The 22468-nt window shown below is 39.2% G+C and overlaps 1 protein-coding gene and 1 non-coding gene across 5 annotated transcripts in view; both read right to left on the bottom strand.

The window, feature by feature from the left end:
- TBC1D31 (TBC1 domain family member 31) overlaps positions 1 to 22468 on the bottom strand; it is a 73967-nt gene that overhangs the window by 9997 nt on the left and 41502 nt on the right. For all 4 annotated transcript variants that reach the window (XM_077764472.1, XM_077764454.1, XM_077764461.1 and 1 more), the window contains 8 exons: positions 17675 to 17808; positions 17158 to 17337; positions 15757 to 15989; positions 14940 to 15092; positions 13811 to 13946; positions 9024 to 9116; positions 2895 to 3035; positions 1301 to 1495 (listed from right to left, as the gene is read on the bottom strand). In XM_077764472.1, the coding sequence (XP_077620598.1) occupies positions 1301 to 1495; positions 2895 to 3035; positions 9024 to 9116; positions 13811 to 13946; positions 14940 to 15092; positions 15757 to 15989; positions 17158 to 17337; positions 17675 to 17808 (1265 nt within the window). The remainder of the gene's footprint in view (positions 1 to 1300; positions 1496 to 2894; positions 3036 to 9023; positions 9117 to 13810; positions 13947 to 14939; positions 15093 to 15756; positions 15990 to 17157; positions 17338 to 17674; positions 17809 to 22468) is intronic.
- LOC144232158 (small nucleolar RNA SNORA38) lies at positions 7617 to 7747 on the bottom strand. The gene has a single exon (XR_013335320.1). It is a non-coding gene; the product is annotated as a small nucleolar RNA SNORA38 (small nucleolar RNA).

Consider the following 22468-nt stretch of genomic DNA (forward strand, 5'->3'; position numbering starts at 1 on the left):
CGAGCGAACTTTAGAGCCCAGGACACCATATACACAGGAGGAACTCTGGGTGGTATGGAAAGCCCTTACAGTGATTCTGAGCCCACCCTCAAATGTACCGTTTTACCCAAAGTACAGCAGCACCTAACAGAGCACAGTCTAGTGCCAAGGTCAGCAATCCTCGAAGACGTGGGCCTCTACCATAACTTTCCTGAGGAGAACAGCCTCGGAGGGCATCACTCCCCCCACCCCCCCGTCCTTGATTGAGAGTGTTCCCAGACAGGGCCATGTTAGATGGGGTAGGAGGAGAATGAATAGGAATAGTGACTTGAAGTGACATGAATACATTATGAGAAGCTTTCAGAACAGACAACACGACAGAGCGGCACAAGGAGGAATGAGCAGCAGCCAGTTATCTAGTGCATGATCTCCGTAGCTCTGCAGTGTCCTCGGGGAAGCCCACGGTGCCTGCGATAATATCTACAGAGCATGGATGCTGCTGCTGGTGGGGTCAACCGAAGGATTCGTCTGTGTGACATATACTCTTAGCTGCCGCCTCGAAATCCATTCTCTGATTCTTCTTTAGGAATAGAATTCTACTTTTACTTGGGATGATAATGCTCCCTGCTAAAAATGCGACATTTCCCAACATCCTCTGCAGACAGATGTGGCTAGAATGTGACATGGGACTTCTGGAAAGAGTTACAGAGTTGTCTCAGCTGGGAGCTGGCCCTTTCCTACTTCTGCCCCCTCTTCCTCCCACTGTCTGGAACGCATATGTGATGGCTGGAAAACCAGCGGTCATCTTGGATGGGAAGCGGTCCTTGAGAAGGAAAGCCATGCACCAGGAAGTAGTGCAGAAAAGACTGAAGGAGCCCCTTTCCCTAATGACTTTGCAGCCAGGAAACCAGCCCTGGGTTCCTACCCCCAGGCTTCTTTCACATGAAAAAGAGAAACACTTCTATCTTGCTCATTGTCACTATTATTTCAGGTTTTGTTAGTAGTAGCTACATATATTTCCTACCTGTTTAAAGTCCTCTACATTGTAAGAATCAAAAACTAGGTAAATTAAAGTAATAATATTATCCAATTAGCCAGAACAGGTCCACTCCAGGAAGCTGAGAACTTGAGAGGCACTAATGTCAATGAGAGAGATGCCTAGTCAGTTTTTAGGCATCATATTAGATTTCTTCTCTGCATATACCTATTAAAATTAGGTTAGCTTTTCCAACAAAAATTATAATCAAACAACAGAAGCATCAAACCAGATATTTCAAAATTTAAACAATGAGTAGCAAAAAATCTGTAACCCCATTCTTACCTTTTTAGCTCCCTCCCCCACCATTGCATTCAATACTTCTGTTTCTTTCCTTCTGTTTTCCCGAAGGAGTTTGGCCATTTCCCGGTAACATTCGTTCCGCTGTAGATCATCACATCTTTGTTTATGTAAAGCTTGAATTCGCCAGTCGGCATTTAGACATGCTTGTTCAGCTTCTGCCAAATTTTCTTCAATTAACTAAGAAATATTTGTAAATTCCAGAAACAAGGTCAGATTGTATATAAAATATGGTATATCCATTCAATGTAACCAAGTGTGTAGGGTACCTGTTTGTAACCTAACGGTGTTTAAAATAAACTGGTGCCCAGGACCCAGCACAAACCAATTATATCAGTCTCTGGGGCGGCTAGATATTGGAACTTTTACAAAGGTGATCCTAGTGCATAGCTAAGATTGAGAATTTCTAGGCTCAGGAATGGGTGCGATTAAACAATTTCCATGTTTCAACCTGTGAAAAGGAGTCACAAGAGCCCATTCTTACAGACTGAACAAAAGCCTGTAAGGAAAAATAAATGGTGGGCTATTCTGATGGGATCAGCTAAGGGATGGTTGTTGAACAGAAGACAGAGAAATCTTCTACTATTCCTGGCTTTTGGACGAGGGCCAGGCCTGGCCACAGACCTACTTAGCATTTTGTTGACTGGATAATACAGAACGTTCTTTTTTGAAGTTCTCAAATTCTATTTCAATTCACTGAAGCCAGCATTTCCACAGAAATTCTACAAAATAAGTTTGGGAAATTTTCTTAAAGCTTCACAATGTACCATATCCTCAAATTTGGCATGAAAAATCCTAACTTCTTTTTTTAAAGTTTATTTATTTATTCTGAGAGAGACAGAGACAGCAAGGGAGAAGCAGAGAAGGGGAGGGAGGGAGAGGGAGGGAAGGAGAGAGAGAGAGAGAGAGGGAGGGGGACAGGTAGAGAGAGAGAGGTAGAGAGAGAGAGGGAGGGGGAGAGAGAAAGAATCCCAAGCAGGATCAGCACTGTCAGCACAGATGGACCCCATGAACCGTGAGATCATGACCAGAGCCAGAATCAAGAGTCAGACGCTTAACTGACTGAGCCACCCAGGTGGCCTGAAAAATCCCAACTTTAAATAGCACTTCTAATACTTACTTGCCACCCTCTATTTTACTGAATGACAGTTACTAATATTCTACAGAATATACTTTGGAAACCTTGGCTTATATACCAGTAAAAGACTTGATGCTTTGCCTGGTAAAAAAAACTAATCTGCTCAGCGATAATTTCTGAGACATAACACAGTAGGTTAATATTTATAAAGTTACTATTTCCCTTGTATCTTCTTCTAGGTCTGAAAATTCTCAACAAATATAAAAGATACTGGTATATGTCTGGCAGTGAAGTAGCCTATAAATAAAATAATGTGAGATTCTAAGAGCTGTGATAACTGAAGCAAAGAAATGAATTAACTCCTTCACAGAGTTCCATTTTGAATTTCTCCCTTTGGAAGGATGGCAGACGCGGGAGGCAGGACAGGGAAAAATAAACGGAAAAGCAAGCCAGATGGAAACTTCCCCCTCTCTACATACACTAAGTTCACCATATTTTTACCTTCTGAGTTTTTTCGTTCTGAGTTTGACCTGCTTCTATCAGTTTGTGGAACATGTGTTCTTCAAGATCCACTTTTCGTCTGTAGGCATCTGCATCTTCTCTCATCTCTTTTGCGACAGCTTCGTGATTTCTAATAAGATTCTGTTAAAAAAAACAAACCCATTTGTTACAACAGAAGAGAGAAATCACAAATCTATATAACAATGCTAGAACACAAAATGACCTCCCCCCCAGAATTCTAGCACACAGATAAAAACTGTAGCCATTGAATTTTCAAAGTAAAAAGCAAACAGCAGTGACCTCACTGAAGATGCAATCATAGGGACTTCTGAAAATACTTTTGTCCACAAGAGCCCTGAGAATGCTTGGGAAAGCAAGTCTTTCAGAACTATGGAAATTAACCAAAGGCTTGCAGCAATCTGAGGAACATTTACTCATAAAAATGGCTGAATCCTGGTAAGAACAGAAAGCATTAGGGCATTTTTAACTTGCATTATCCCTAGTCCCGCCCAGCCCCTAAGCTCGGCATTAGCCTTGAAAACCAGGGACCTGGCAGCCAAAGGAAGGGGCAAAATGGAGGTGGGGCTCCTTCAAACTCCCACTGTCCACTGACAGTCCCCATCTGACCGATAGGTGGTTCTGGAAGAGCCTACTCCCAAAGCTGTCTTTACTGGTCGTGACTCAGAACTCACTACTTTGAACTGCCTTTTCCCCGTGGGCACATCTGCTGAAAAACATTAGAGGAAGCCGGTGAATATCTTGGCTGCCGGAGACAGCCTATCGCAGTGCAAACCAGAAGTTAATCAAAAAGTTTTATAGAAAAAGTTGAAGAATTAGATGTCTGCAGGGCCCTTTGAAAAGCTGATAGATTCCTGGAGACCTAAAGTCCATGCGCATGTGGAGGGCTAGGCACACGCCCAGGGCTGTGAATGCTCAGACTGAGGAAGTGCGAGGCTCTAGTGGCTGGTGAGCGGAAGTTCTGCACAGTCAGGAGGGGAACTCTCAAGAGTTGTGAGCTGTGCAGCTAAGTGTTGAAGCCCTGCCCCAACATAATGCACAGAGAGCCCCTTGGCAAAGACCTAGAGGCTTTCCTGGTTCAAGGAAACTTAAGGAAATCTCTGTGCAGTCACTAAAACTGAGTGAAGACTTTAATTTCGTTCTGTAAATTAAGCTTTACTGAATCAACTCTGTGAAGTCGCTAAGAAACAAGAAATTCTGAAGAGGGAGGAGAATCTGATTTTCAGAACTGTCATATCACATGATTTAACAGATCTAGTTTTCAATAAAAAATGACAGGAGATAATAAAAACCAAAAGTATGGCTGTGTGTACTCTGAACAGTCATTATAGCCACACGTTCTCCAAAAAAGATATAAAAATGGCCAATATACACACAAAAAGATGCCCAGCATCACCAGTCCTTGGAAAAATGAAAATCAAAGCCGCAGGACACCACTTCACACCCACTGCTGAGGCTACAATCAGAAGGACGGATGGGAACAACTGTTCACAAGAATGTAGAGAAATGAGAACTCTACACTCCTGGGTACAGAGCTAAGAGAACTGAAAATATATGTTCGAACAAAATGCTGTACATGAATTTTCATAGCAGCGCTACTCATCACAGCTCACAACCCAAATATCCACCAACTGATAAATGGATAAACAAAAGGTGGTCTATCCATACACTGGAATATTATTCAGCTGTAAAAAGGAAATGAAGTAATAATTCATGCCACAACGCGAATAAACCTTGAAAACATTATGCTGTGTGAAAGAAACCAGTCACAAAAGACTGTACATTGTATGATTTTTATTTATATGAAATGTCATAATAGGCAAATCCATAGAGACAGAAAGTGAATGAGTGCTTGCCAGCGCCAGGGGCCTGGGGAGTGAGTGCTAAGTACAGTGTTGTAGGGAAGGACGGCAAAGAGTATTCATGAAGATTTAAGTTTAAAAAAATGCAGAATAGCAACTGTATGTACCAAATAATCTCACTTATCCTTATTGATGACATTAGGAGTTATTTCCTAATTCAGGGACTTATTCCCGCTGTTCTGATTATCTACTGGCAACATAATTAACTTCGTAATTAATAAAAATGTTTTCCAATTATATGCAGAGAAGATAGATGTATGAAGAAGTTTATTGCCAAAAATTGTAAGCCACTTAAACATCCAACAACAGAAAAAAAGTTTAAGTTCTGGTTCATCAATATCTATAACAAATGGCAACTGTTGAGATATGCAGTCATTTAGAAAAAGGATCTTAAAATTTTTTTTTAATATTGTATTTATTTCTGAGGGAGAGAGAGAGACAGACACAGCATGAGCAGGGGAGGGTCAGAGAGAGAGGGAGACACAGAATCCGAAACAGGCTCCAGGCTCTGAGCTGGCAGTCAGCACAGAGCCCGACGTGGGGCTCGAACCCAACAAACCGCGAGATCATGACCTGAGTGGAGTCGGACGCTTAACCGACTGAGCCACCCAGGCGCCCCAGAAAAAGGATCTTAGTAAGTAAAATAGAAAAGCAGAATATAGAATCTTAGATACTCCATAAGAGGCAAAACAGTGTATGTGTAGAAATTAGGGATTAGGAGGAAAACCATGGGAATCTACAACAGTGAAAAGACCACAAGGTGGTGGTTTGAAGAAGCGAGTGGGGGAAGGAAGTTGTCAATTCATTCTGTAAAATGTCAGAGCATCTTAAGCCAAGGGGATGATGGGAAACGAACACCTATCCAGCATGTGCCAATATCAGACACTGTGCAGTAAAAGGGCAACTCAGTAGCCAGAGTTATTCAAATCCTGAATGTTCCAAAGCAAAGATGAACTCTTGACCAGCTCTAAACCCTGGGAATATGGTACCTGATAAGAGTATCTCTGTGCAGCTGGGGTCTGGGGCTCCCCCACACAGCTTACGCTAATAATGTGACGTACGGTAGGAGCCTCGGGCCACAGCAGATCGGCTGTGACCTCTGCAGAGCAAGTACCCAGGTTCAGCCAGTGGCGCTCACTGCCCGTGTGACTGGTTCCCAGTAAAACCCTGGATATCAAGACTCGAGTGAGCTGTACTGTTGGCAATACTCTACATGTGTTGTCATACATCTTTGCTGGCGAAATTCAGTGCTCCCAGCACGCCTCCACTGGGAGAGGACGACCAGAGCCGTGTGTCTGGTCTCTCCTGGACTCTACACTGTGTGCCTTTTACTTTTGCTGAGGTTTCTGTTTTGTTTTGTTTGTTTTGTTTTTAAGTAATCTCGACACCCAGCGTGGGGCTCAAATTCATGACCCTGAGTTCAGGAGTTATATGCTCCATCGGCTGAGCCAGCCAGGCACCTCCTACCTTTGCTGAATTTCATTTGTTTCCTTCCACTGTAATAAACCATAATCACAAGTGTAACAGCTTTTCTGAGTTCCGTCAGTCCTTCTAGCAAATCACTGAACCTGAGGGTAGTGTCGGGGACTCCTATCATTGACGTCTAGATATTAACTCATTTCATTGTCACAGCAATGTTGACGAGGGTGGGCCTGTGCCAAGGAGAAGGTACACATACACGAGAGAGAGACCAAGACAGAGGCAGAAAATGGATTTGATGTAACAAGGTCCTAGGAGATGAAGGGGAGGGAATCTGGATCAGAGGTCAGTATTCACTTGTTTGTGCTTTTATTCTTTTGTTAAAACGTTTCTTATTCAAATTAGATATATATGGGATATTGAGCATATATTTCCAGCAGAGGGCAAAACAATATTATCTGTTTTCTAGATGTAATTGGTTTAGAAATAGACACAGCTAATCAACCTAATGCAAGAGCTAAGTTTGGCAGGTAAAGTACTAATCACTAAGTCGATGAAAAAGGCAGTAGCCTCATGTCTGAATCTAACGGACCAGATGAAATTCATGATTTTATGTTAGTCTTGTTGAATAGGTTTGGTCTTCTCTAACTCTATTAGTTTGCTTAATAAATATGTCCAAAGAGGGCAAAAATGGTATGGATACATTGATGTGTGGAAAGAAACTCAGCCATCATGTCTTAGGCATTTCTGTGAAAAGTGTGCAAGTGAACCTTATGTGAGGAAGCAACAGACAAATGTTGAGGGACATTCTACAAAATATCTGATCAAATTGTTAAAAAATATCATTGCTGTAAAATATAAAGAAGTAAAGAAGAACTTGGGAGTGGTGCTCACTTAGAGGAGACTAAAGAGACAGGACAACTGAAAAAAAATGGATTATCTTAGACTTCCTTTTGCTCTAAAGAACATTTTTTTAAATGGTTATTTATTTTTGAGAGAGAGAGACACACAGAGAAGAGACAGAGCATGAATAGGGGAGGGGCAGAGAGAGAGGGAGGGAGACACAGAATCTGAAGCAGGCTCCAGGCTCTGAGCTGTCAGCACACAGCCTGACACGGGGCTCGAACTCATGAACCATGAGATCATGACCTGAACGGAAGTTGGATGCTCAACTGACTGAGCCACCCAGGCGCCCCTGCTCTAAAAGCACTGGATGTTATATGGAAACCAACTTGGCAATAAATTATTTGTAAAAATAAAATAAAATAAAAGGACATGTTTAGGACAATTGATAAAATCTGAATAAGGCTTATGCAACAGATAATGATACGTTCATTTCCCAATTTTGTTAAGTGTTCTGTGATCATGTAATAAGCATTCCTTGGTTTTATTTATTTATTTTATTTTATTTATTTTTCTTCTTCTCTGTTGGATGGTTGGTCTTGAGTCTGCAGGGAGCAAGCTGACCCCAGACTTCTCCAAATCCAGGTTTCTTTTCCTCCAATTCTTACCTGTCTAAAGACAGGGAACTACAGACACACCTTTGTGGAAGGGTAAGGATTCCTTGGTTTTAGGAAATATACACTGAAGTATTTAAGGGTAAAAGGGTATCTTGTTTGCAACTTTGTCTTAAAAAAGTTTAGAAAAAAAATGCATCTATGTGTGTATTTGTGTACAGATAGAAAGAGAAGGAGACTGCCAATTTAGCAAACTGTTAATATTTGAGAATCTGAGAGAAACAGACTTGGAAATTCTTAGTATTTTTCTTGCAAATTTCCTGTTAATTCAGAAATCATGCCCCTGTGTGCCACCACCCAGCTCCCCTAAAGGAAGGACAGTAAAAAGGAAATTTAGGTTTAGTCCAAATGAATTAAAATCATAGGAGACTTAGCCAAAGTGTGACTCCCTGGCTCGGTTCTAGAAGTAGTGCAGTGTGGTACTTAAACGTGTTATAGATACGAATGGATGCCATATGTTTTAAATCTTATTTAATGTGAATAACAGTCATATTACCTGCTACATATTTGCAGTTATCGCTAATTTCAAACTCATAGTCTCACTTTAAGAGGACTGAGGCAAGTGAAAACTTATGGTTTTAACATTAAATAAATGAATAACAAAATGCTTTTCCCAAATAACAAATATTTATATTAATAAAATTCCTTTATCCAGTGTTGTGGAAACGAAATTATATATTCTAAGTAGATACTTGACAATTTGATTCCAGAAGATTCTAATTTAAAGTACTGTATGGGGTGCCTCGGTGACTTGGTTAAGCGTCCGACTTTCGGCTCAGGTCATGATCTCATGGTTTGTGGGTTCAAGCCCTGTGTCGGGCTCTATGCTGACAGCCAGCTCAGAGCCTGGAGCCTGTTTCAGATTCTGTGTCTTCCCCTCTCTCTGACCCTCCCCTGTTCATGCTGTCTCTCTCTCTCAGAAATAAATAAAAAACATTAAAATAAATAAAGTACTGTACAGTTCTTGTCTGATTTACCTTGTAAAATCTGTGTGAAGTACAGGGGTATTCTGTAGGTACTACTACACAGATAGAGGGAAACTTAGTACGTTGACAGAAAATCCTGAGGCCAAATTTGGGGCTAACAGCTGGTGCTTCAAGCTGTAACTAAGTTACTAAGAGAAAGGTGAATTAAAGAATTACAACAAACTGTACATTCAGACATTCTATCTTACAAACCTGGATGACATTGTATCTGCTTAAAAAATAAATTTTAAAAAATAAATAAAACATTAAAAAATCATGAATAAATACAATCTAAAGAGAGTTTGTATAAACCCTGCAGCTCTTACAGTGAGAACAGATGATTTATACCTTCTCATAAAGTCTCTTCTGTGATTCCAGTTCCAGATGTCTCATTTCTAGGTCTTTCGCTGTAGTAGCAATTTCTTGATCTCTCATATGTACCTGTGGCCAAACAACAAACCATGAACACCGAAAGGAATTTACAAGATAGTTTCTGTTTAACGGATTTGGTTATCTTGAAAACCAGCAACCCACTAAAAGTATTTACAATAAGAAGTATTGGGTTTTTGATATCAGAGTAATTGACAGTATATTAACACTCAGTGTAGAGTGTGGGAGTAATGTCTGAGTTAAAGTTAAGCTTAATTTTCTAAAAAGCAAAGTACAATTACCATATGCTCATCTACCCAGACTGGGAGAACAATGGGAGCTCTTATCATATTCTATCAGCCAATATTATGTGTTAGAAAAACTTGAGCAATTTAAATTTGCAGTAGCTAAAAGTATAGAATGTTTAATCTTATTAAATATAACATTATTTAATGTTCTTTTTGATTAAATGTCTATACTTTCATAAATTCACTTTGGAACTCCAAGTTTAAATGTGCCCTGCTTGGATTTAGTTAATTTTTTTTCATGTTTTTTTTTGAGAGAGAGAGACACAGATAGAGCATGAGTAGGGGAGGGGCAGAGACAGAAACAGACACAGAATCCAAAGCAGCTCCAGGCTCTGAGCTGCCAGCGCAGAGCCCAATGTGGGGCTTGAACCCATGAACTGTGAGATCGTGACCTGAGCTGAAGTCAGATGCTTAACTGAGCCACCCAGGCGCTCCTTGGACTTAGTTAATTTTAAGTTTACTTTCTCCAAATTTTGATAACTTGGGAGCTTTTCACTCCTCTACACTAGAGGGTTTGAATAAGGCCTTCCTGAGGTGGACAGAGAAACTTAGGAGTTGTCTTAATACTTGGCTGCCCAAAGTCCCCATTTCTTAGGCATGACGTGTGTTTCAGAAACAAAACAAACCACCTATCAGTCATCTCAGCCCATTCATTTATTCAGTAAACATTTAATGACTGCATTACTATTTGTATCCTTGAGTGTTAGACATTGGAAAGATAAAAGACACACCAACAGATACCTCTCACTGGAGAAACAAAGAGTAAAAATGAAAATACGGTGGGATATACAAGCAGGACATACACCTGAGAAGTAAATAAACCACTGACTGGCAACCAGGTCAACTTAACGAGGTTCCTGGGAAAGCAGCCGCTCAAAGGTGGGGATGCCTGAATTTATGAAACCAGAGTAGTAAAAATGTCGATAGGTGGAGGAGAGGTTTGGCACAGTTAATAATGCCTTTTAGGACCTTCAATTAGGGAGGCTCTTCTGTATACAAATTTTTAGACACACACCTAGCTCCGTGCCAGAGCAAACGCACGTCAGCTCTGCTCACTCCTAACGAATGTGCAGTCACTCATTCCTGTCGCGCTGACCCAGTCTCCCTGCTGGTGCCTGAACTTCAAGTAGAAAAGCTCTGGCAGGTTAGCAGGGTCAGAGCTCATCTTTGGAATAAGGAGATGAGGGACAGGAGGCTGGGAGGGGAGGCAGAAGCAGATCATGCAAACCGAAAGGACTTTCCAGGACGTTGTAAAAAAATTGCCTTCACCATCTCAAAGAGTTTGGAATAAAGAGGTCAGAGTTCTAAGCCTGTATTACTTTTGGAGAACACACACTTTTCTAGGCTAATGTATTATCAACCTCATTTGCTAGATGAGATAAAAGGAATGATAGCTTTCAAAAATCAAGTTAAAATTAGTTGGGTTTAAACAAAACAAAATTAGCTGATGCTGTAAAAAAGAGATGACAGATTTCTAATATATGAATTCAAAATACTTTCAGATGCACGTGAGTGGCTCAGTCGGTTAAGTGCCCGACTCTTGATTTTGGCTCAGGTCATGACCTCACAGTTCATGGGACTGAGCCCTGCATCGGACTCTGCTGACAGCATGAAGCCTGCTTCGGATTCTCTCTCTCTCTCTCTCTCCCTCCCTTCCCTCCCTCTGTCTCTCTCTGTCTCTCTGACACCCCTACTCATGCTCTTTCTGAAAAATAAACAAACTTAAAAAAATACTTTCAAAGATTGGAAAGCTATTTAGTATCTTACCAAAATTAGGTTTAAAACTCCCCTAAATCAATCTATACATTCAATGCAATCATAATAAAAACACTGCTGGGATTGGGGGAGGGAAGGATTCAGAAAGAAAGAGAAGTAACATTCTCAAAGTCCATTTGAAATGACACACGTTTGAGAATATGGAAGAAAATTATGAAAAGGCAAGCTAATGGTGGGACTTAGGTCCGCTAGTCAGAAAAATGTTACACAGCTACCATCCGGGGCGGGGCTGGCTCAAGGCAGGGCGGGCCACAGAGGGGATACCGCTGCGGGCATCGCACAGTTAGTAACCAGCAGCCGGCAAGGGCCTCTGCTAATCACACAATGGGTGTGACTGTGTGCCAGTAAAACTGTATTTAGGGTACTAAGGTATCAATTTCATGTTTTTAAAGATGTCATATAATTTCCATGTCATGAAATTATTAATTACTTAAGTTCTTTTAACCACTTAAAAAATTAGAACCATTCTTACTCATGGTCCTTAGAAAATAGGTGGCAGGCCAGATCAGGTGGTGCTCTATAATTTGCTGACCCTTGTGACACATCAAAGGTCAAAAAAACTCACTAAAAACACAAAACAAAACCACAACAGAGGGGCACCTGAGTCGCTCAGTTGGTTAAGAGGCTGACTTCAGCTCAGGTCATCATCTCACAGTTGGTGGGTTCAAGCCCCATGTTGGGCTCTGTGCTGATAGCACGGAACCTGGAGCCTAGAGCCTGCTTCGGATTCCGTGTTTCCCTCCCTCTTTGCACACCCCACCCCAAGCTCACACCTCTGTCTGTCTCTCTCTCAAAAATGAATAACATAAAAAAAACCCATAAAATTTGAAAAAAATATGCATAAATATAATATAAAATGTAATCTTAGAATGGCTAGGTCTTTCTAAATAGGACACAGGGGGTGCCTGGCTGACTTAGTCAGTAGAGCATCCAACTCTTGATCCCAAGGTCATGAGTTCAAGCCCCACAATGGGCATGGAGCCTACTTAAAAAAATAAGTAAATAAATAAATAGGACATGAAACCTAGAAATCATAAAAATAAAGTTATTAAAAAACTAAAGTATTTTGCATGATTAAAGAAGGACAAGATAGCCACTCTTAAGAAACATGCAACACTGATGTGAGGAACACATTTACAATGGACAAAAGTTTGGTTACTGGCAGCCACTAGCCACACAGGTCAGTTGAGCACTAAAATGTGACCAGTCTGGACTGAGTGTACTATAAGCTGACTGCTGGATTTCAAAGATTTAACATTTTTTTAAAATGTTTATTTATTTTGAGAGAGAGGCAGAGACAGTGGGAGACAGAATCCAAAGCAGGCTCCAGGCTCCAAACTGTCAGCAGAGAGCCCAGCATGGGGCTCAAATCCATGAACTGCAAGATCATGACCTGAACTGAAGTTGGACACTTAACCGACTGAGCCACCCAGGCACCCCTCAAAGATTTAGTTTAAACAAAAAGTAAAACAGCTCATTAATAATGTGTTTATACTAATTACATATCAAAATAATTTGTAAATATATGGAGTTAAATAAAATTTTGTTAAAATTAATTTCACCTGTTCCTTCTTCTTTAATGTGGCTATTAGAAAACAAAATTGCATATGTGGCTCATGTTGTATTTCTACCAGATAGTACTTCCCCAAATGGCAAAAACAGCCCATATAAATTAATAAGAAAAAACTTGATAGAAAAGTGGACAAATGATATGGAAATACAATTTATAGTTCTTCCACAAATGGAAGACAAGCAACTGGAGAGCTATTCAACCTCACTAGCAAGGAAAAAAAGGCAAATTAGAATATATAATTTCCACCTAGCAGATTGGCAAATATTAAGACTGATGCAGTCCAAATTGAGTAGGGTATAGGCACTCTTACATATACACTTAAAATAACTTAGGGGGAGTTCACTGTTGGAGGATAATTTGGTATGCCTTAGAATTCACTCAACAAAACTACGTGTGCAAGTCAAGGTTTGTACTGAGAACACACAACCTAGCACCATCTTGTAGATGTAGAGCACAGTGCTGTTAACAACGTCAGTGTCCAAAAGCGAAGGATTCATTAAATAAATTCTGACACAGGCACACAGTGGAATACCGTAAGAAAGGAGAAAGACAGGGGGTGGCCGGCTGGCTCAGTCAGTGGAGTGAGTACGAGACTCTTGGTCTCAGGGCTTGTGAGTCTGAGCTCCATGCTGGGTACGGGAGTTACTTAAAAATAAAGTCTTTGAAAAAAGAAAAAGATACATTTCCATATTCTTATTTTATCTCTGGGGACAAAATGAGAGAAGAGTAGGAAAGGTCCGTTTTTGACTCCATGTATTTAATAACGGAAATTTTCTGATACTGGCCATGTGCAAATTTTTATATTAAAAAAGAGTACTTCCCCTACTTCAGAGTTAATGGTTAACGGATTCTTATATTCTTAGAGAAAGAGAAGACTGGTGTTAGGGACACCAGTCAAACTGACTAATTTTCCTGACATTTCTGAAATCTTTAACTATTAATGAAATATGAAATATTGGGAAAAGCTGAGGGAAAAAGTAAATAAAATCAAAGGGGCTATTTAGCATTCCCTTTGGATCCTGGCAATAGCCTTTAACTTGAAGGTGGTCATGACATTGAGTGAGAGTGAATGGAGACCATGTGTGGGTACTAAGAGAAGACTCATAAACCTTTCTCTCGATTTCATCGTTCAGTCTTCTCAGTTCCATTTCGCGCTGATCTTGTTGAAGCTTCAGAAAGCGCCTTCTGGTAGCATCTTGTAAGTGCATTTCCTTCACTTTCAGCTCTCTTTTCACAGAAGCTAGTCTTAAACACAAAATATGTCAAGAGGAACACATAAAAACATGTCCCAGTGTAGATTTAAATGGAAAAATGCTACGTTTCGCAAGAGCGCAAGGCCGGGCCCCCATTCTGGCCGACTTCCCCCGCGTAGCTGCTGCTGCGCTACTCACGCTGCAGAAGTAACACACCCATGGGAAAGACACCCGTGTCTGCAGTCATGAAAATGACAAGCGTTCCAAACACAACTGGCTATTCTTTTCATATTTAGAAGTTCTTAACAGGTCTACTCAGATCATCTCAATATAATCGACATCCTTTACCTGAAGGAAGCACACCAGAACACACCCCAGGGTTACCAAAGATTACATATGCTTATTCTTCCAGAATTTTAGGGGCAGGTCACTGCTCAGTTCATTCTCTTTAACCCACACAAGAAATCGGTTTCATGAAGCCCCAACCAAGAGTAAAAATCACTTACAGAAGGGAGTTTCCCCACAATTTGGCAGAGTCTCAACGCCCATCCCATAATCTTAATTTAAACATTTTACTTTATGAATATACTTTTCAATAAGCATTTCATACTTCCTCCCCTGGCCTCCAACGCATGAAATGCATGATGAGATAATCCTTTTATATTTCAATTTTCAAGTCATACAGATATGTTTCAAACACAATTCTAAAAATTATGCTCCCTCAAGGTGATTTATCCAGCACCGTATTACGGCGCATTTCTGCCTATGGGACAATGATGTTTCTAATAATGTCCTCCAAAGAACATTAGATCTTGAATTACTTCTGAATAATCAGTGCAAAGTTATATTCAATACAGTTTTAGAATTACATTTCACTATATGCCAATTTTTTTGAAATGTGGTATATGCAGCTTTCTTTTTATTAACTTAAATATTTGCCTGATGGAAATGCCATGGCTGGGTAATGCTATACATAGAAAAAAGAAAATAAAAATTATCCAACTAACTCACATGCCCAGATTTTCTCAAAACGATGAAAACATACCTCTGCCTCTGCTGCACCATCTTCTCCTCTTCCCGTAGGAGCATTTCTCGCCTTGTTTCTTCAGCTTTACGAAGCAGTTCTTGTTTCTGGTACCAAGCTTCATCTTCAACTCTCTGCTGGTCTACTTCAGCTTGCATATCTTCAACCATCTGCCTTAAATAGATAATGTTTATTGTTATATCAAGATGCACACAAGACCCCAATATGCATTTGTGGTTATGAAAGGGTATACTGCTATTTCCCCTTGAGATCTTGAACTATTGCCTTTCACTTTGATAAATAAAAATTTTACCTCATTAAAATAGTAGAAAACATTGAGAAGGGGACACCTGGGTGGCTCGATTGGCTGATCGTCTGACTCTTGTTTTCGGCTCGGGTCATGATCTCACAGTTCTTGAGTTCAAGCCTTACATCAGGTTCCACACTGACAGTGCAGAGCCTACCTGGGATTCTCTCTCCCTCTCTCCCTACCCCTCCCCTACTCTCTCTCAAATGCGCTCTCTATATAAATAAATAAACTTAAAAAAAAAAAAAAGCATTGAAAAGGATGTCCTATACAAGTCTCACAAAAAAATTCATACAAAACTGAGTAATTTAAAATCCAAGAACAACCAAAACACAAGATGTATACCTGATTAATGTCATTATTTTACTTCTATGTGCAATAATTAAATATCTTTAAAGATATTTCTAGCCTTCGAACTCTGATTTTACACAAATACTTGCTAATTTATATGTTTCCTTATAAAAAGTTTCTTGTCTGTATTTATAACAGATTTTGCTTCTATCACACAAAGAACAACTATTCTATGATTACCTCTCTCTTAAGAAGTCCAACTCATCGTTCCTTATCCGTTCCCGCTCCTGTGTCTGATAGTCCACAATAAACTTTGGATACTGGTTAAACACTGGATATTGCCCTTTTGTTAGCGCCATGAAAGCATTAAGCTTGCCGTCTGGATGAATATCAGTAGGAGTGGTATCCATGAGATGATAAACTTCTCTAATCACAACACTTATATCCAGGTTATTCCGATGATGAAAAAAATACTGTAAGAAAACTCTGTGTTTGAGATTTACCTAACAAAGCCATTATGAGGTAGAATTAAAACACAAGTTAAAAAGTAAATGTGAATTTATCTTTAGGAGGATTTCTTCCTTCCTCCCTTCCTTCTTCCTTTCTTTCTTTTTTGGCAAGTTCACTGAGGGTTTTCTTAACTTCACTTTTAAAATGAAGGTCCAATTTCGTATTTTCAAAGTCCAATAAAATTTCAAACCAAACATCTGAAATAATACTTTGAAAATTTTAATTCAAACCAAAGGCTTCCTTTGTATCAGAGGAAGAATGCTTCACCCACCAATGGAGCAAACTTTTCTGCTTGGATTCTTTTCCCTTCAAAATCCAAAATAAATAAAGCCGAAAATAAATGAGCTTGATTCATTAAACATATCTGAACTGTTTCCACATTAACTTGTTCTGCCGACAGGTCTGAACTCTAAAATACATACATGTATGTTATCTGGTGAACAGTAAGTAAAAATAAAGTTTGGCGGGAACCACAAAATAAGTATCAAACAATTCATCCCGCCTATCAAAAAAACCCTCTCACTTTAAAAACCTCCTCTAAATGCTGTCAAGTAACTTTCCGGCCAAGTCTCAGAATTCTCCTAGTTACCACTGTGTCTGTGTAATGAGCATCCAGATTGTCACAGACCAGATGGGTCGCTGATAAAACCATGCACAGAATTAACAGTGACCCAACTGTGTAACATCCCTTCCACAGGCAACAAGCACTAAACTCCAATGTTACTAAGTTTATTTTTTGAAGCGATGATTTTAAGATGGCTCGTGTGCTGTAACTGCCTGGGGGATTACCTGCCTGCCACGTCAGGGTAAGGATGCGGTAGAACTTGTTCTGTGCTGTTTATCACTGGCACCGGCGCTGCACATGCAACGGGTACTCGATAAGCGAATGGATTTGTCAACGGAAATAAANGTTTATTTTTTGAAGCAATGATTTAAAATGGCTCGTGTGCTGTAACTGCCTGGGGGATTACCTGCCAGCCACGTCAGGGTAAGGATGCGGTAGAACTTGTTCTGTGCTGTTTATCACTGGCACCGGCGCTGCACATGCAACGGGTACTCGATAAGCGAATGGATTTGTCAACGGAAATAAACAAAAGTGGAGACCTGCTACTTGAGAACAAGGATATTCACCTCAAAATCATCTTTGAGACTGCAGCTGAGCAGGGGCGCCCTGGAACATGTGTTGTAGGCCACGACGGTCATCAGGAGGAATGAAGGGTGGTTGGAAAAGACATTATCAAATAATTTTAGCCACTCCTCTCTTGTTAGCACTTCTGAAAAAATGGTTTCAAGAAGAGGCCATGCATACAGCTACAGTCAATAAGGAAAAATTTGTTAGTCTTCTATGGAAAAGTATTGTAAGTCCTTGCTAATACTCTTTTACATTTGATGTAGCTATTAAAGTCGTTACATTAAAAACAATTACGAAAAGAACTACCTCACTACGGACCCTTCTTTATAGATTTTTAGGAGAACAGTTGAATGGAGAAAATGAATGGAATACTTTTTACTCCATTCTTTATTCTAAATACAGAAGATGACCTGTTTTTTATTATACTCTTTCAAGAAAATGTTGCCTTATTTATACCAGAACCAATGTGAGCTTCCAAAGTAAGTCATGTTATTCTATAAACCTTATACTCCTTACCTGGGAAGTTATATCATGATCTATGAAATGCTGCAGTAGTTCTTTGTCGTGAAATGCCAAAACATTTTCTATCATACTGAGAATATTGATAGGAGGATTAGGAAAATATTCAAACCAGTGTTGACACCAATTGACTATGAAGAAAAAAATGGAAAATTTATCTTTACTATTCTGTATTATCAAAGGACTTTCTAATTCATAAATGTATCCACTCTATGTCCTTAATATGCCTATTAATAAAGAAAACAATAAAGAATCTTTAAATTCTAGAACAATTGATTTTAAAGTTTCATTATGTTAACCCAGTATTTTAGGTTTATGGAATTGGCCAATTTCTTCAACTAAGAGCAGTCAATGACAAAGTGTCAATTTAAACAAACAAAACTCCCTAAAGTATTCTCTGCTTCCTGCTTCTCATGGTTAACAAAAATGACCCTTCTGAAATCTACTCAAATTCATACTTAACTAAGATTAGAAAAGTTCATAAGAAATGTTAAAAATTACATTCTTATGCATCAATAGCAATACATTAAAAAAAAAATAGGCATGTATCAGATCCCCATCCTTGAAATGTTACAGGAGAATAAACATGTCTCCATTACTAGGACAAGAATGCCTCTTCTATAGCTGTGGTAAGAAGTAACCACCAGAATTGTTTTCATTTTTATTTTTTTAATTAAAAAAATCTCTTTTAATGCTTGTTTATTTTTGAGAGAGAGAAAGAGAGTCAGAGCATGAGTTGGGGAAGCAGAGAGAGAGGGAGACACAGAAACTGAAGTAGGTTCCAGGCTCTGAGCTGTCAGCACAGAGCCCGACGCGGGGCTTGGATCCACAAACTGCGAGATCATGACCTGAGCTAAAGATGGATGCTTAACTGACTGAGCCACCCAGGCAACCCCTGCTAAAGATGGATGCTTAACCGACTGAGCCACCCGGGCACCCCCCACCAGAATTGTTTTTAAATCTAAGCCATCAATGACAGCTTATTCAGTAAACCTGACTTTGAAAACCAACCAGTGACAGTGGCATGGAAAGCATCCTACTAAAGATGCTTCTAACTCACTGAGTAACCACTACAAGCCCAAACATTCTCCTCATAAACCGGATAAGATCAGTAAGTTTCGCTCAATAAACTGCATCTAATCACCACAGTCCTCCTTAATTATTTAATTCAGATTTTTTTTTACTTTAAACATTGAGTTGTGGTTCCATCCTATGACAGTAAGATCTCCTTCTTTCTCAGATTAGCAAAAGAAGGCTTAGATCAGCAAAATTTGGGATAAATATGGTTTATAAAGGGCCCACTAATTCCAGAAGTCAATTATTTATTAGAAAGTAATTCTGAGTTAATAATTAAGGCATAAATAAACTCTTGCAAAGACTAAGCTGTAAAAAAAATTATTTCAACTTCTTTAACTGCTGCTTTTAAGCTAACTTTAAAGGAAAAATCCAGTTCAGGGGCACCGGGGTGGCTCAGTAGGTTAAGTGTCTGACTCTTGAGCTCAGGTCATGATCCCATGATTTGTGGGCTCAAGCGCCATGCTGTCAGTGCAGAGGCTGCTTGGGATTCTTTCTTTCTCTCTGTTCCTCCCCTGCTTGTGCTCTCTATCTCTCAAAATAAATAAACTTAAAAAAAAAAAAAAAAGGAAAATGCAGTTTAGCAATATGTGCCAAGGACCTATCATGTCTCAGACACTGCAAGTGCTAGGAATTTTAAAGCACACACACACAGCCCTGATTCCTGTATCTAAATCTTCATCAACACAACAGTGTTCTTTAGGCACGAAGGAAACCCTGCTTTATATGGTAACTGTTTGCCTTCTCTTCTTTCATTCTGCTCGGTGTCACCACAACAGAAGTGTGGGTAGAGGACCTAGGGACAGAATGGAGAGCAGGACAAAGAGAAATACCTGTGTGGAGATACCTGACTAAACCCCAAGAACTCCCTCTTGGTCATAAGAGACCATAAAGAGTGCTCACAGGTGACTTTTATAAACATTTCAAATTCTACATCAAAGTGACTATATTCCAGCAAACTTTCTCCTCCTAGGTCCCAACTAGACTGTGAACCTAAAAAGCCAGAACAACGGCATATTGTAAGCAATGCTAACATTTAGCTGGAGCTCAGTAAAGGTTTACTTAATAAAGTTAGTTTGAGGCCCTTGATGAAAATTCACAGCTACTCATGCTGATCATGATGGATCTTCTAGATTTAGATTTCAGGTTCAGAGGAGAAAATCAGTTTCCCTAGCACACAATCATACTCCAGGGATGTAACAAGATTTTACTGGAAATAAAGAAGTTCTACACACTTACCTAGATATAATAAGCTTTTCTTAGGGTAAAATATAATTTGCATTTTTAAGTACATGATTCTGTGCCATCAATTGTATTCACAGTGCTGGGCAACCATCGCTATTTGCAAAATCCTTTTCCAAAAAGAAACTCTGTACCCATTCAGCACTAACTTCCTATTTCCACCTCCCACAGCCCCTGGTAAACTCTAATCTACTTTCTACATCTATAAATTTGCCTATTCGAGATATTGCATATAAACTTATCCTTTTATGCCTAGCTTATTTCACTGAGCACAATGCTTTCAAGGTTCATCCATGTGCCATGTATCAGAATTCCGTTCCTTTAGATGGTGGAATAATATTCCACTGAATGTATATACACAGTTTATCCATTCACCTGTTAACAATGATGATGTTAACATGATGATGACGACGACGACGACGATACTCGGGCTGTTTCCACCTTTTGGCTGTTTGGAATAATGCTGCTGTGAACATTCACGGGCAAGTATCTGCCTGAGTCTCTGTTTCCAATTCTTTTGGGTACGTATATCCGTAAGAGTGCAATTGTTGGGTTATATGAACCCAACCATTTTAGTGTAATTTTATGCTAATTTTATGTTTAATTTTCTGAAGAATTGCCAATTCTCCACAGTGAATGTACATTTCCAGCAATACATGAAGGTTCCAATTTTTCTACATTCCTGCCAACACTTGTGTCTTTTAATTACAGCCATCCTAGTAAGTACAAAGTGGTATCCCGGTGTGAGGTTCTGATCTGCATTTCCCTATTGACTAATGACCCAGAGCAGCCTTTCATGCACTCATTAGCTGTTTGTGTATCTTTTAAGGAGAAATGTCTAATCAAGTCCTGTGCCCATATAAAAACTGGATTGTCTTTTTGTTGAATTGCTTCTTTTCCTTTTAAAACTCTGTTATTGCCAGGGTAAACTAGTAAAATCCTTCTGAAGAATCAATTAGAATATTCATATTTTATGACCTAATAATACCAATTCTAGCATTCTGACCAAGAGAAAATACTGTCAATATTTGTATGTGAAGATCATTATAACATTGCTTCTTTAGGTAAAAATTAAAAATAACCCAAATGTTCAACAACAGATTAAACTAGTGCATTCATAGTACAGAATATTATAATCATGTAGGGAAAAAAAGAATATTACAGCCAAAAATGTATTTATAAAGTTTATAAAAAGAAAATGTAGGTATTAAATAAAAATACTATAATTATAAAAATATAAAAATTTAAAACCTGCTTTTAAGTATGGAAAAATTATCAAAAAAACTAAGAGTCTAGCAGTTGGGACTAAACTATGATATACCTATATGATGAAATATTACATTATGCAGGGAATAAGTTATGTTTTTCAAGAATATTTAATGATTTCGGGGAAATGCTCTTATAAGAAGCTCATCAAGGGGCGCCTGGGTGGCTTAGTCAGTTGAGCTCCAATTCTTGACTTTGCCTCAGGTCATGATCTCATGGTTTATGAGATTGAGCCTCGTGTCCGGCTATGCTGACAGGGTAGAGCCTCCTTGGGATTCTCTCTCCCTCTCTCTGCCCCTTCCCTGTTTGTACTGTCTCTCTCGGTGTTCCAAAAATAAATTTAAAAACTTTTAAAAATTCATCAATGTANCCTGCTCATTCTGTCTCTCAAAAATAAATAAAACATTTAAAAAAATTCAATGTATTATCAAATATTATGAACAGAGAGGAGGAACACTGGCGAATTCTCTTTTCTTTTGCATATTTTCCTATATTTTCTCAATGATCAGTAAAAATTTATCAAAGCAAATGCAATGTAATTAAATGAAAAAAAACACAAAGTATACTAAAACATTCAAAATACATATGCTTGAATTTTTAAATTCCTGTTCTTCAGAATTTTACTGTTATAGTTAAAGTGCTTACGTCCTTTGTAAAAGAAAACCTTTTTAAGTAATTAAAATACAAATGAAACTGGTTATTTTTGTTAAATTAATGTAAACTGGATCCGGTGTATCAACTGTTTAACTGACCCCATTACACTAACAATGAAGAAAGGATTCAGTTTTCAGTGTAGATGAGTTGATGGCAACACAGTGGGTGGGAGCACAGCCTACAGTCTGCCTGCCTGGGTTCACATCGTTGTTCTGCCACTAATCTATCCTGGGGAACTTAAGCTAACCAGGCCTCAGTTTCCTCAACTGTAAAAGGAAATAGTAACACCTACCTCACAGGACTGTTGTATGATTTAAAGAAGTTAACATAAGATTTAAAGAAATTAACAAAGGCAAAGTACTGAGAATGGTACCCAGTACACAGGAAGTTCTCAAATTTGCACCATGAATAACGAGAATGAGGACAGCAGCGCAAACCTGCCACACTGGGCACTGTGTGCTCAACGCTTTACATTCTCCCTACAGTCCTAGGCATGATAACTGACTTTCAGTAAGTGAAGCATCTGCCTCCTTCCTACCACCAAAATCTAGCCTA

The sequence above is a fragment of the Crocuta crocuta genome, unplaced genomic scaffold (assembly GCF_008692635.1).
Source record: "Crocuta crocuta isolate KB4526 unplaced genomic scaffold, BGI_CrCroc_1.0 scaffold260, whole genome shotgun sequence".
In the NCBI taxonomy this organism is placed as follows: Eukaryota; Metazoa; Chordata; class Mammalia; order Carnivora; family Hyaenidae; genus Crocuta; species Crocuta crocuta.